General features: G+C 37.5%; 1 protein-coding gene across 1 annotated transcript in view; it reads right to left on the bottom strand.

Annotated features, from left to right (window-relative positions):
* Positions 1–16,292, bottom strand: part of LOC129261070 (3'-5' exoribonuclease HELZ2-like) — a 102,895-nt gene that overhangs the window by 25,683 nt on the left and 60,920 nt on the right. Inside the window, exons 20-23 of the mRNA XM_064099269.1 lie at positions 15,772–15,986; positions 12,895–13,278; positions 4,991–5,066; positions 333–4,434 (exon numbers count right to left, since the gene is read on the bottom strand). Coding sequence (XP_063955339.1) covers positions 333–4,434; positions 4,991–5,066; positions 12,895–13,278; positions 15,772–15,986 — 4,777 coding nt within the window. The remainder of the gene's footprint in view (positions 1–332; positions 4,435–4,990; positions 5,067–12,894; positions 13,279–15,771; positions 15,987–16,292) is intronic.

Here is a 16,292-nt window from a genome sequence, read left to right as displayed (position 1 = left end):
TCATAAGGAGTCAGAAATACATCTGTTCTGCTACTGACAAGCATGCATTGATTTACATGTCTTTTCTAGTTTAAAGGTTATCTTCATCTGCCTTAACCTTAACACTAACCCCCTCCTTGACATTTTTCGCGATAAATCCGCAGCACGATTTTTTCTGTGTCGCTCGCAGGCATTATTTCATTTATTAGAGCAAACTTTTGATTTTACGCATAAATTGGCATAATTAATAAGCAATGATATATATTGCAGAATTTGATGTTATAGTTTTGTAGATTATGCCATGGGTAACGCGTGTGCCAATTTTCATATAAAACAAAATGAGTAAAACATACCGATTTGGCTCAGGTTTTGAAATGAATTCCACCGTGCTTGCAACATGACGACCATTGATCCTTTGTGGAAGAGGGACGGACAACTGATGAACAACAAAATGGACTACGATAGACTTCTCACTACTGAGTCGCTGGCAAGTACGGCAATCCTGACTCTCTTTGCCTTTTACTATCTGACTGTGTACAACACATGTTTGCTTCTTCCAGTCACTGGCATTGAACGGTCCTCGACATTCTTGTCTCTCTCTATCATACCCCATCATTTTCAAACGAGGTTTAGTTTCCACTTCAAGATTGGTCAGGTGTAGGCAGAGGTAATCATAATTGTTTATTGTTATTCCATCATTAGTTTCCCAGATTGGGATATGGTTCACTTCAAGGAATTCCCTGTCTAGCTCAATGTGGCCTGTGACTTCATTTGAAGCCCTATGCCATGTGACTGGAACATTCTGTAGAACAACGGTGTCATCGTTGCTAACAGCACTGTAGCAAGAGGTCATAGACAGGATTGAAAGCCACTTTGACTTGTACGTTTTCACATTTTTCTCCCTGCCTGGAATTTCGGTAGCTATTTTTGAGAAGCACTCAATGGGTTGTGCTCGATGCTCTGCACATACATCCAATTGAGAAGTCATGTTGAAGAGTTGTATCTTTGGTCTGAGCATACCCTTCATCATGTGTGCATGCATCTGGACCTTGCAGGGCTCACCTAATTGATAGTTTCGTTGGAAACTCATAATTCCCATTTCTTTCTTTTCTGGACCGTTTTCCTGATTTATTCTTCTCTTAGAGAAGGGGTTACCACTGCCTTGGGCATGGATGACTCCAGCCTCAATGGCAGTCTTGACTCCCTCTATGTTTCCATCGATGTACATACTCTTAATGGAATGCAAGATCTGCTGCCATTTATCTTCTGGAATAGTGTAAGACAGGTCAAGGTATGGGACTCTTGTGCTAACTGGTGATTCTGCTTGGCATTTAGTGCTGTAGTCATACATGCGACATTTCCATGCCATTTGGAGATTGGTAGATTCTACAGCAGGTTTCTCAGAAGGCTTCAGTAACTTAAAAGGGATGTTCCTCTGTCTAGATTGAATATATCGCCGATATGGAAGAAGCAATTTCATAGATGATTCAGAAATACCTTCAACAAAAGCTGTAGCCTGGAGAGGAGCTTCTTTCAGCTTCAAAGCCATCTTGAGTTCTTGCGTTGATTTGTCAAATCGCTTACTTTTGGCATTCTGGTAATTGCAATGATGTGTGATGTCGGCCATTTCTCTGGGGGAGTACGGACATGGCCGATTCTCCATGGAAGCAACAAGCAACCTGTGCACAACAAGGTCAATGAAACGTCTGATCGGTGATGTGAAGTGAGTGTATGCTCTCATTTGCAGAGAATAGTGTGCTCGCTTCTCTGGCTTGGTTTGGCTTGTTGAATCAACATATTCTGCAGATTCCATGATCTCATAGCAGCTAGACAGAGCCACCGCATGCAGAGGGTGGTTTTCGTCCTGAACAATGAGATTGGCAATAGACTCCATATGACCTTTTGACATTTGTGACTCACACAATTGCTTGACCATTCCAAACACTTCAGCAGCAACTACAACATCCTCTCTGTCTTCTGTATCTTGGTCTTCATTCTCAACACCATTGTGGTTATGATTGAGAAGCTCAGGGAGACGGATGCTGTTTCTTGCAGTCTTCTCATAATTTTCTTTCCATCTCTCAACCTGATCTTGAGATGGTGAAAGTTGTCTACGCAATGGAGCACAATCAGGATAACTGGAAAGAACATGTTCAGCAACAGCATTGTTTGTCATCAGCATAAGTTCTTCTATCAAGCTGTGTGCCAATGGATGAGAAAGTGCACCCCCATCATCATCATCTGCATTGTACACTATCCATCCATCACCTAATCGCTGCATTCTGCGGTGTCTTGACAGCGCATATAAGATCCTAACAGGATCAGCAACAGCCATGTATTCATTAGATTGTGTATCACTACTACAGTCAATCAATTTATCTGCCTCTTCATAGGTGAGCTTCTGACATGATCGAACTACAGATCTTGTAAACACCGGCTCCGCAACAATCTGTCCTTCTTGATCAAGAGTGAAAATGACAGACAATGCCAGCCTGTTTTGATTTGGAAGCAAGCTTAGAAGCCTAGTGACTATGGCCTTTGGTAGCATATGATAGGCATCACCTTGGAATGGATGATAGAACGATGTAGCCCTGCTGTAGGCATCTTTATCCATAGGACTGTCTTGTTGAATGAAGTAGGACACATCTGCTATATGTACACCAACTTCATAACGTTGTCCAGCAAGAGGGGTACAGCTGATAGCATCATCCAAGTCTGTAGAACCAGGAGGATCAATGGTAAAGATAACCTTTGTTGAACGGAAATCCTCTCTTTTCTGAAGAGCTTTCTCTGGAAGACACCATCCTTCAGGGAACTCTTGCTGCATTTGATCTCTTGCAGCTCGCTTGCATTTTGCTTTGATGCCGTACATGAGTCGCAGGATGTTCATCCCATTTTCTTGTGTATCTCCTGGTTCTAATTCTTCAACAACTACTCCTAGTGGATATGGATCTCTCTCAGCCCACTCCAGATAGCGAACAAGAAATAATTTCTGGCGCCTCTCTGATAACTTAACTTCTACATCTCTTCTAGAGCTACCTGGTTTCCGTGTTTGTGCGCTCCTTCTTGTTATCTCAAACAGTGGAACAACAGCAACATTATTGTTTTTACTGTTTCTTTTCCTTCCTTGTATTAGCATCTTGGGAGATGAACGGTCAAGAGGTACCATCATATTGTTGCTATAAGGATCCAGGTAGCAGACAAATTTTCGGAACCGGAGATTAGCTTTATGTTCAATGATGCCTTCAATTTTTCCATAGATCTTCCTTTCCGATCCACCCTCACCATCAGTTTCTACTTCTTGTTCTTCTCTGTTTTCCAAGACCTTTACAAGCACCTTATCATTGTTAAGGGCATGTCCACGACGTTTAATACTAGTAATGGTTATTTCATCTCCTGACTGTCTGTCAAGAGGAACAGCATAAGTATGCCCATTGATATCTTGGCGGAAGATACAGATTTTATATATATCAGGGCTTTGAACATTCTTGCGAAGAAGTTCATCAACATTGGTCTCCCTTGCTTGACCTGTGGCAGCAAGATTTGATTCATCATCATCTGAATCATATAACTCATCCTCAAGAAAGACATCGCGGTCTTCCCTCTCCATCCTGTGTAGGTCCTGTAGTAGCTGTTCACGTGTAGGAATTTCTACATTTTGCAATGCAGTTCTTGATGCAGATGGAGGTCTTTCTTCTTGCTCTGCTGTATGCAATCTTACCCCAGCTTCAAGCTCCTGGTCATGTATGGCTGGCTGCGTTGGTCCTTGGTCACCAGCAGCATCCCTATCATCAGAACCTTGTGTTAATGCATCTTCCTTCTGGTTTTCAGTCAATGTATGTGACCTTTTATATTCATCCACCTCCATCTTCAGATCCTGAAGCCATTCATCAATAAGCAACTCCTCTTCATCATCTTCATCATCACTTTCTACAGCAGCAGCACTAGTTACCAATGAAGGTAGCATTTCTCTTTGTTGATTTGTAGATCTTGAAAAGCAACTTTGCACTTCAATTGCTCTACTTACTGCAGATCTTCCAGTAACAGTAGATATTCTCTGGGAGGCTCCACTGGGAGCTGAAGCTCGAGGAACAAACGTCTTTGCAGCGGGATTGAGCAGATGTTTAGCACTGGCAATTTCATTCTGGATAGAAGCCATTGTTAGATCTTGTAGACTATGGATGCCACCGTTCTTTTCACATGTTTTGATATATCTCTGCCAAGTTTTCTGGCATTCTCCTGCAGAGCAAAGTGCAACAGGGTCTCCCATGACAGTTATGAGTGACTGTGCACGAGTGAATGCTGTGTTCAGTAGTCCTTTGTCCGATAAGAAACCGTACCAGATCTTGTTCCTCACATTGCGGCCACCCAAACGGGGAAGGGATGTCGTGTCAACAATATTCAACGAGGACCTTGTTCTCACTGTGCTCAAGAAGACGGCCCGATACTGCTTCCCTGTACAAAGTGAATGAAACATAAAGTACGTTAACTAAAAATACCCCTCATCCATTAATGATTTCAACAACTAAAAAAAGTAAAAGCATTCTTAAACTGTCTTATTTCAGTTTCTTATAGATAAGCCTGTAAATATATATTTGACACTTACTGCAGGAAATCAAACACATGCATTGATTGTCTTATAACTGTACACTAATTTATCCACTAGAAAGTAGCATTTGTCAACTCAAGATAGTGTACATGTTATTCACATTATACTCTTATTGTATGATTATAAGATTCAATTTTGAATAATCTCAGAGATGCCAACCTTTCAAAATCAGATCCAAACTATGTGTTAGATCTATAAAAAAAACTATTTAAATTATACTACTTTTTTCAGAGAATGTTTGTGGAATTCTTATCAGATGCACATTAAATTGCACACCTTTCATATGGATTTATCACTAAAAAATATATCAAGAGGGGCTAAGACCCCCCCCCCCCCCCCCTTCCCCTTTTTCAGCTTTTCAGGTTAAAGCAATACTTGATATCACACTAAATGAAGCACTACCTTGTACATTCTGCACTGTCTCTACTGTCACAGCATGGAGGCCTTTCTTCCTCATCTCCTGTCGGATTAATACCACCTTTCACAAATACAAAGATAATAATAATAAATATATGTATAATCACTAAAATACCCCTTAGCACTTTCTTTATCATGACTCTCTTAAGCACTCTACAATAAAGCAGCATTACTACCCTAGCTTTAGCAGAGCAGCTGTTTAACTGGGTTTCAAGGGAGAATATGCTGCCAGGTACCTGCAGCACAGTGCAGACCAATTTCTTACACTACATGTACATGTAGGTAATTAGGTTATGGCCAGTATTCAAACCAACGACCCTGTTTTACAGTAAGGAGACTTATCCACTGTGCCACTGTGCTCCACTACCCTTTTATTGAGATAAAACTTGATTAAATTGCACCTTTATCAGAAAGCAATCAACAAAATAGGAACCATAATTCTTGTTTTTAGCAGAGTTGCGCATGCTCTCCCATTCAAAGCAAGAAATAAATTTCATGCAGATTCACATGATGAAATCTTTAACAGGATTAAAACCAATGTCTCTTTAATCAAAACACCAGTCAAGAACACTACAACACTTCCTTCAAATATTCATTTTAACATTTTAATATAATAAACAAATTTACAGAAATGTACAAAATCTACCACTGTAATGCTTCATAGATTAGTTTGAAAGGCACATACAACCTTACAAATTTCTAAACAGTATAGACGAATTTGAAATATCATTTAAATTGTGGGAAATATACTATACACTACAGTAACAAATATCCTTATCATGAAAATCATTCAAAATGAGTTAATGTGATTGAAAATTATTATAGGCAATTCCATAGAGTATGTGGGACTTCGCTGAAAAGCCAGCCTTTTGTTTGTTCTTAAGAAAACCTGCAATACTCTCAAATTATCATGACTAGAGCAAAGCATGAATAGAGAAAACTAGGGGTCAGACATGCAATTTTTTTTATGTAATTGCCTGGGATAATGATTATCATGAAAGATCTGCCTTATGAACCTCCCCCCAACTGTTATATTTTCTGGTTGTATGAAGTAAGATATTGACAAAATTACAATTCATACAATGGTAAATGCATAGACCTGCACAGGATATCTTTACACCGTTTCCACAATTTGAATTAAATGCTAAGTGAACTTTTTTTGTTAAACATGCCATACAGCAGAAACACAAACACCTCTAGTGGGTGGAGGCATAATAATGTCTGAAATTTGAATTTTCGTTACGTTACTCGAGAAGAATGTTTCTAATTTGCATATTATTCGCATAAAGGTGTTTGGAATTCTCTTAATTGACCCAATTAGTTTCATAGAGGTCGGATGATCGATGTATGAACGCTTGTTCTAGTTTTTTGCCTAAGTAATTGATGGATTTTGAAGATTTGTTTTCTTTCTTTATAATATTAAGTCAAACAATGAATATAGCGTTTATTCTTTTTTCATACTGGCGATAAATTGACTTTTACTTTGAGAAAGTGTATCAAGTTTTTCGATAAGTAATAACTTGCAAAATGTGGGGATATTTATTTACAATTTTACTTTTTGCTGGACATTGTTTTAGCAATGTTATGTATAAGTAATACCCGATAATTTGAAAGGTCTGAAATTTCTTCTTCTCTAATTGAAGCGAAAGTTTTTAGATTATTCAAAAGACCATGTATGGGGTATTCTACAGTAAACATTGAATTTCAAAATGGCAGCAACCATGGTTTGTGTAAAGGCTTAATTGTCAGAAAAATGTAGTTTGACAGGTTCTCTACTTGATAAAAACATTAGAAATCATGAACCTAATTTTACTAATTTTTTTTTTCCATTCTTGTGACAGAAAATAACACTGGTATATGTAGGTTGATGTTCTAACTCATGATTATCTCAACCAAAGAAGTAAAAAAATATTCGAGAAATCTCTTTTTGGTTATTCAGGGAATCCTGAGCATTTATCATGATTAACCCTTTGCGTGCGGGCCCACAAAACCGGATACCTCTCCCTGCGGCGGAGCCGTTTTGGTACATTGCTGGTATTTGGATCTGTGGTGGTGTTTTCCTAAACAATTGCTAATTGCACCAAACTGAAGTATTTTCAGGATTTTTAGTAAATGTAAAGATGAAAGATCAGACATTTTTCTTTCTAGAAATGAAGGTTTCGCTTCTCAAATCAACAGAATAGTTAAGAAATTTACTAGGAAATAGTCGTGTTATTTTGTCAAATCTTCGCTTTTTCCCAAGTCAATAGGCACTGTGTACAAAAATGCGTAAGGGCATTCAGCACGCACGGACGGGTCGGGTTCGATCGATACCGCTTCGTTGTCTGCTCTAGTGCTTTTTTCTTTGCCTATTGTCACGCTACTCATAAATGGTCTCTTTAGCCCCTTGTATAGAGATCATTTGCAAAGTGTATAATTACGACGATAATCCGTTTTGGGTGAAATCACAGCATACCAAATACCTTTATTTTCCAGAATGAATAAAAAAGGGTAAATATTCCCTTGCAAGTACAATGATGATGCTGCGCAACGAAAGTCCGAGACAAATTTGTGATTTTTGGCTTCTGGGCTTCAAGACGGTGGCCTCAATGTTTCACTAAAAATCGCCTTTGGTTTCTTCTTTTCATGAAGTATTGTTTGTAATAAAAATACTTTTGTTCCTGAAGATTGCATACCAGTATTCGATCTGTTTTCCTGTTGCAATTTCAAAGAGTGAAGGGGATAAAATTAATGTGATTTGAATAGTGGATCTGAAATCATACCTCCCAATGCTCTCCTCGTCTCGTTCTACGTTTCATTTTTCTATCTCCCTTTTCCCTCCAAAAATAACCATGCTACCGATTACTGTTCGCCACAATGAGAGAAAGTAAATTATTTTTATCTATTGAAATTGTAGCATCTAAATTAAAAGTGTTTTATTGTGTTCTTTCATTTTATTCATTTTTTAACCGTTCTGGGTTTTTTCACAACCGAAAACAAAAGTAATAAATAAATCATGAACGTTTATATCCCATTTTGTCTCTATCTTTTTAATCGTACTATTAAATAGTACAGAGGCGTTGGAGTCTGTAGGAGCCTTCAGTCCACCCCCCCCCCCCCTCTCCATTCAGCAAAAGTACATGTATACAAAAACGCAACGTCCATAAACTTGTGATTTTGTTTTGGCCAGATCACTCCCTCCCACATTCAGCTAATCTATAATTCTCTATAAGTAAATATTCATGCAATAGCAAAAGCGCACATTATGGTTTACATTATACATGTACCTGTTTGGTCTATTTCCTCTTTTTCCCCCTCTCATCCTTCTGTCGTTTCATCATTCTCCTATACATGTATCTCGATTTGCATTTTCTATTCTTTTTTTAATCTCACTTGCATCTTCTTCCATCCCTATGTGTATCATCACCCAGGAGAAATTGTATTTTTAATGAAGAAAGCACTGTCATACTCAAGAAGAAAATGTTCTTGCCATGTCTTAAGCGCCTGCATGTTTTGTCAATAAGTGAATAAACATTTACTTTTTTTTATTTTACTGTCGTAATATGAAAAGCAGTGTTCCTAAGAGATTTTTGTATTGCTAAATACGAAAAGCATTCAGTAGGTCATCCTGACGAAATACACTAATCTTCCTTTTATTCAGGGCGTTGGCTATTTGTCTCCTGCTCTTTTTATAAGGAATTTGTTTGAGCGTCCACCATGACTTTCTTTTGTTTTGAGTGCCGAGATCAAGAACTGTGTGGACATTTTCACTTTCAAAAGAGCAGAGGATAAACGGTGTTCTAAATTGCTTTATTTTCTGTTTACTTCCTTTGAAATAGAATACAAAAATAAGAGCAATAAGATGAGAGAACGAGAGAAAGCGGGGGGGGGGGGTTCAAAAGTGTACCAGGGTCCCGTTTTAAAAAGCTACTGAAATCCTTCTATTTGACTGGCGGATGGTAAATTTGTTTAAATTATTGCGCGTTTGTCAATATAAGATGTACATGTATTTATAAAACGGTACCAATTAGGGATTTCCTTGTTTTCCCTATATCTGGTTTCTAACCTGTAACTAAATGTATTTTCTACCGCTTTCATTCCCTTTCTTATATCTATCGTCTTTCTATATCCCCTCCCTTCTACACCCTTTTTTTCTCTGAGTTCTTCTCATTTAAATTATATCTGTATCGTCTTCCTTCTCCCCGATTTGGATTACGAGGTATATACCCGCCCCCATCCCCCTCAATCCTTTCTCTCTATTTTTTTTTCTTCTCAGTACCTGTCATTTTACATTACATCTTACGTCTCCCCCTCTCTCTCTTCATCGGAAACGGTTCCGAGAGTATGCCTCGATTTTGCCAACTTGTATTGATTGGAGATGGTTGCATTTGTGGGCCTCTCGTCCAATTGCATTGTGGTCATCATGTCGAAAATTAAATGGTCCCCCCCCCCAGTTTCTCAAATGAATATCCCGAAAAACCTTTTAAAATCACTATTGTAACTGTCACTTCACAATAAATTTTATATCATCTTCCATTTTCTATATTGATAACGTACATGTAGGTAGATATCTTTCGCAAAAGACAAAATGATGATGAGGATCATCGTATAAAAATGCACGACTAAACTATTTATTATGAACTTGGGGCTTAGGGTTATGGCAAGACAGAGGCCTCAATCTTTCACTTAAAGACATTTTTGAGATTTTTTCATAAATTATATGTCTCATTTAATTCGATTTTCCACGCAGCTATGATAATAAAATAATTTTGTTCCTGAAGTTTGCGTACCGGTATTCAATTTGTAATATCCTGAAATTATTTCAAAGAGTTAAACGAGTAAAAGTGACTAAAATTGTAAGTCTGAAATCATACCTCCCAACTCTCTTCTTGTGACTTTCTACATTTCTTTCTTTATCTTACTTTTCCCTAAAAAAGAGCCATGCTAGCAATTACTGAAAGTAAGAGAAAGTATTTTTTCTTGAATAAATTATAGCATCCGCAATCAAAAGTGTTTTTTTTTATTTGTTCTTTCGTTTTGTTCTATTTTTAATTTGTCTCCTTGATTTCACAACCGAAAACAAAGTAATGAATAAATTATAAAAAAACATTCCTAATAGTGAGAATTCATTTTTGTCTCTTTCGTTTTAATCGTTCTATCTAGTAGTACAGAGGCTGCCGAGTTGGTAGGAAGTTTCAGTCCTCACCCCTTTTAGCAAACATGTACAAAAAATCAGAAGTCTATATAAATTTGTGATTTTTTTTGGCCAGTCCACTCCCTCCCACATTCAGCTCAACCCCTCCATTATCAAAACGCTCAGCAGCCCCTGTTTTTATTTTATAAATCAGATATTTTGGTTTTGATGCTAACCAGGGTAAGCGCCCCAAATGTTTGCAGTAACGGAAACAATTCTACTACGCTATTTGCCGGTAAAAAAAAAAGAAGAAAGAAATCAATAAAATTTGGGTCGGTATCAACCCTTTTTTTTGGGGGGGTGTAGGTCAAACATGAATAAAAGTTTGTAGGATTGAGAGGGTTCTGTCGGGTGACAAGCCAGACAAACGTGTTTTCTTTATAGTGGGTGCCTTAACGTAATTTCTCATCATATACATGTATCATTCTACATGTATTTCCTCCATTTCAGGTGAGGAAACTTTTTGTTCATTATTGGTTTTATCATTTGAAGTGATTATGTTTCCGTCAACTTTTCAATGCAAAAATTCTCATCTGGGAGAACAAAGGAGAATAAGATAAAGAGCTTCTAAAACCTAACCTATTATAAATTCAATCTGTAAAATGACATGAATTAAAAAATTTAGATTTTTTTTGCTGATTCACCCCCGTCCCACAGCTCAAACCCTGCACCATAAAAAAACATTGCTGTCCCGGTATAACATAAATCTTTTTCCAAATATTTTGGTTTGGATGCTAACCATGGTAAGCGCCCCAAATGCGATATTTTTTTTGTTTATTTTTATTTTTTTGGTCGTAACAGGGAAAAAAACTGGCCAGGACGGTCTTTATTCTTATCTTTTCTACCGCGTTACTCGCAATTAAAAACAGAAAATAGGAGAGAGGAGACAAACAAGCAATATTAGAGTGTAGGTCAGAACATTTCGATGGGGGGGGGGCTAGGTCAAACAAGAATAATAATAACAAGTCATCAGTTTGACAAGGGTCTGAGGACCAAGTTGCGACAAACAAACGTTTTGGGAATTTTTTTAAATTAATCTAACAAAAAATAAAGTCATGTTGTTATTCGTTTAAGTAGATATTCATGGAATTTTAGTAAAAGCGCACTTGTCTATTTCCCCTTTTATCTCTGTCTCTCATTGTCTCTCGTTCTCTGTGACATCTGAACATTTTTTTTCTATCATTTCCCTAAATGATTCTTCTTTCATCCTTATATGCATCATCACCCAGGGGAAGCGCTTTTATGCAATATGAATCACTGACTGATGTCATAAGCACCTGTGTTTTCGGTAATTGAGACAATTTTTTTTTCTTTAGATACGGTATGTTGGTCAAAAAAAAAGTATTCATAAAAACTTTTTGTACTGCTAAGTACGAAAAGCATTCAATAGGTAATCCTGCCGATAAACACTAATCTTCCTTTTGTTAGGGACGTAAATTGACCATCTGTATCCTACTCTTTTCGGAAGGAATTTGTTTGAGTGGCCGCCCAGACATTCTTTTGTTTGGGTAGTGCCGATATCATCAACTACATGGACGTTTCCCTTTTGAAAAGAGCATAAGATGAATGGTGTGCTAAACTGCTTTCTTTTCTCTTTTTTCAGAATAGTAGACAAAAATAATGAGAAGAGGGATGATGGGGAGGGAAAAAGTTCAAAAGTACACCGAGATCAGCTCAAAGTACTAAGACATTACAAGCTTTTTGTTTTTCTGAAAATACAATCGATCGATGAAACCAAGGAGATATCATTCTATCTAGAGTGATATCTCCTTGATGAAACAAATAAGACGAAAATGGTGAATAAACGCGTAGCTTATTACGTGACGATCTTGCAGAAAAGATTTTTAGCTTATCTTTCAGAACAACGATATGGATCAAATCACGTGATCAGAACAAAACACGTAATCAGGCCTAGTGCGCGTGCGTACGTGCACGTCACAAAATTTATCCTCCCCGTCTGACTCCCAACGAAAAATTCGGGTAAAGTTGAAATGATTTCCTATTTTGGGGATTTTTCCCCACGTAGCTGTATGTTTTTTTCATTTGGTTATCGAAATAGGTTTATAAAGGAAATAGTGGCAGAGGTTTTAGTACATAACAATTACAAAAAAGCTGAAAAACTTCATCGAATTAAACCAAACAAATCTCGGCTTCTGTAGAAGCCCGTTGTAGCTACATGTAAGTGAACAACTTGCTGGGCTTCTGTGGAAGCCCGTCACACGCAAAGGGTTAACTAGTAGATAAGATTGTTTGATGTTTTCCTTATAGCTGATCCTACCCAACATTTGATCCTCGTCTATGCTAAGATTAATGACGAGGTAGGATCTGCTGATTGATTGTGGTATAATGTGTGATGCCAAATGACTAAACCTGAGTTCTTATTTCTATCATATTGCAAACTACTGAAAAAAATTTGAGATGATAGCTACAAAAATAATGCATACAAGTTGTTCCTGAAGAATACCTGAATTAATTTGGATAAATGATAAAGATGAATACATTTCCCCTTCAATATCAATATTTCAAAAAATAATTGCCATATCTAACATAGCTTTGCAACAATGTATGATGCATTTGCAATAACACATATTTTGAAATGGTGGTATTGACATTCTGTTTAATTTCGCTGTCATTGCAGGGCTTCTGTTTTTGATGGTTCTGAATGAAGTCTATGAAGCTCAACCCATCCCTTGACAATAAATCACAAGACACTCACCTGTACTCTGTATGGTGATAGAACCACTACATCACTCTGTTTACATCTACCCCACTCATCAGGCCAGTGATCCATCAATGACTTGACGTATTCTGATATGATCTTTGCCTCTTCTGCATTCATGTATGACGTCCTGACAAGCCTATCCTCTCCCCTCACATCTACAAAGTTAAGGGGGAAGAGATTGGGATGCTCCTTGTTTGTGCTCTTTGACATGAAAGCTGTGCCATAGTGCACCTTTAGGAAATCTAGGATAGGTTGGCAGCTGCGATAGTTGATGATTAGGTTACAGCTTGCATGACAATCATTCTGTTTGTCATATTTGAAGAGACGCTGCAGGAGAGACATATTGAACTTGGCATCTGTGGTACGGGGAGAATACACCTGAAGTAAAAATAGATACATGTATCACCAAAGCTGATCAGTTTCAGAATTTAAACAAAAAAGGTGTCAAATTAAATCATCATTTTAACAACACTGAGCTTTATAGATGGGGAGAGGGGTCTAATTTAAGCCCCTGTGACCAGACCTTCATTTTGAGGAGCGCGATCGTGCAAGCGCCCCTACCGCGCTCCTAAAAAAAAATAATTAAAAAAAAATTGCTAAAATTTCACATTTTACATCTTTAAATCCATAAAATGGCCATCTACATGTACTTTCCATAATTCCTTGAAATTATTTTGATTTAGTTGAAAACAATCAGAAAAATGAAGAATATTCACCTCTATCCCGACTCTGATTTGAATTTAACTCAATAAATATTGTAGTCCCATATGTAGATTTTCATGGCAACACCATGGAAGTCTACATTTCAACTAAATCAAAATAATTTCAAGGAATTATGGAAAATAGATTGCCATTTCATGGATTTAAAGATGTAAAATGTGAAATTTTAGCAATTTTTTTTTTTTTGAGCAGGAGCGCAATATTTTGTAAACATATTGTCCCAGGCCTAGTTTCACCACAGATTAATAGCTACACAGCTATTGCATATACGATGTTAAGAAAAATCTACAATTTATCATACATGTATTGTATTGAATTGATTTGAGCTCCTCAAGGAGAGCGATTCTGAGGAGCTCAAAAATATAAGGAGAGCAATTTATTGAGCTCCACAAAATTATAAACGTGAAGGACTGTGTAACATGAGAATATTTTGAGTTCTTATCATTTTTTTAAGTCTCGCTACACTTATGATGTCAAACAAGGGTTTCATGAAATTTATTCAGGCGACAATTGCTCCGCTCTAGATTCCTCAAACTAATCGAATGACTAACTTCAACCCTGGTATTAACACAATACCCTATAAACCTAAACCTAACATGAAACCCTGTTGCAACCCTTACCCTACATCTTAGACCAAATAAAGCCCAGAGCACTTGTTGCAAGAGCAAATGTTGTGTCATTCAAACAAGCCAACCCCTCCCCCACCTGAGCAATGCAATTTGAAAATACTCTTGGCTGTAGGGTTGACATAAGTCAAGGCTACGTCTTTCAGTAGGAATCTTACACAGCATTATCTCCCCACTCATCCTCTCATTCAACGTTGAACAAAAAGCAATGGAGAATCCATGTACCAGCTGTCAAAAACATCTATTGGGATGGCAGGGCATAGGTTTTCATAATTGTCCTTTGCCTGCCTCATTGCTGACATGGCAATGCTCATGAGAATCAATATAAACTCCTCAAAAAAAAGTTTGGAAATCTCACTTTGATCGATAATCCCTCCTCGATTTTAGTAAATGTCAACGTGTAATTAATATCAATGAATAGAACATTTAATTTTCTTTAAAATGATACCCTACATGATGTGATTACGGTTCACATGGAGGTGCAGTGCCTTGAAATGTTAGGCAAGGTCAAAATTCAAAAGTTGCAAAATTACACAATATTGAATGTCACTGTTCTCTTTTTTCAGTGGTGATGAGCGAGTTTCTCAGCGGTTTCTTTTCATTATTCTCATGCACCTTCACAACGACATTAACATGGAATCAAACACACCTCTGCACAAGCAAACACATTACAAACAAACATGCATGGGTATTTCAAACCACGACTCAAACCATGTTATCTCACAGAACCATCACTACAGAAGCAGGGGCTTGATTTGAATGGATTTTCATCTGTATTGACACAGACAAAAGAATCATGTTCTGTATTGACCCTTCATGACTATTTCTGCTCGTTTTGCAGCTTTTCAGTTCAGACCTCATCCAACGCTTTTGAATCCTGCTCTTTTCGTGATGGCATGAATCTTAACAAGCATGGTATTATTTTAAGGAGAATTAAATGATCTTTTGAATGATATAAAATATGCATTGTGTAAAATTGGGAGTTGGGAGAAATTAATGGCCAAAGTCAGATTTCCAAACTTTTTTTGCTCATTTTGCAGCTTTTCAATTCAGACCTCATCCAACACTGTCGAATCCTACTCCTTTTGTGATGGCATGATCTTAACAAGCATGGTATCATTTTAAAGAAAATTAAATGATCTTTTGAATGATGTCAAATATGTATTGTGTAAAATTGGGAGTGGGGAGAAATTAATGGCCAAACTCAGATTTCCAAACTTTTTTTGAGGGGTTTATTTTCATTTTTTATACTTTCCTACATATGCATGCTTAGATTTGAAAATCATAATAATGACAATAACAATGCTAGTTAGCAGTCATTGATCATCAACAACTACCTAGGGAGCACATTATAATAAAGAAGTCCAGATAAGCACTCTGTAACAATCTGCATGTAACATGCATAACCAAGAACATCATTGATCCAATGACCACCAAGACCATTGCATTGAATGCCCCATAGATTGGCCATAAGACCCCTCTCATTGGCACGTCAGTTCCTTCATATAGAATTAAATCAATGTACCTTCGGGCTCATCTGTTTGGGATCACCAGCAAGTACAACACTTGTATGTTGCGTTGCTAGAGCAAGCGGAATGATAGCTTCCGTCTCTAGGGCTTGTCCAGCTTCGTCTATCAAAATGTGAGAGAAGTATCCATGCAGGGTTGCTGTCAGTGTAAGGCAAACTGCTGTGCTCAGGGTGACCACTACTATACTAGGGCCTTTACTGGACACCCAATCTGAAAACAGAGCAAATGAGTCAATAACTCATGGATTAGCTTGAAAGCTTACTAGACACACAGCAATGGAAAAAAACTATTTTAATTTCACAACCTTTAAAAGTCTAATTTAATGCCAACACCAGTGCCAGATCCAAATATTATCAATCAAAAAGCTAATAATGACCAGTGACCCTTGACCTTGTGAGCCCAAATCTATTCAGATCATTGGCCCTCTAATATGCATGTATGGACTAAGATGTCCCTCAGACAGTTCATAAGTTATTGTGAGGATGATGTATTCTTATGTACATAATGACCAAGACA

This window comes from Lytechinus pictus, chromosome 5 (assembly GCF_037042905.1).
Source record: "Lytechinus pictus isolate F3 Inbred chromosome 5, Lp3.0, whole genome shotgun sequence".
Lineage (NCBI taxonomy): Eukaryota > Metazoa > Echinodermata > Echinoidea > Temnopleuroida > Toxopneustidae > Lytechinus > Lytechinus pictus.
The sequence above is the reverse complement of the archived record's forward strand: the minus strand, read 5'-3'. Positions and strand labels throughout refer to the sequence as shown.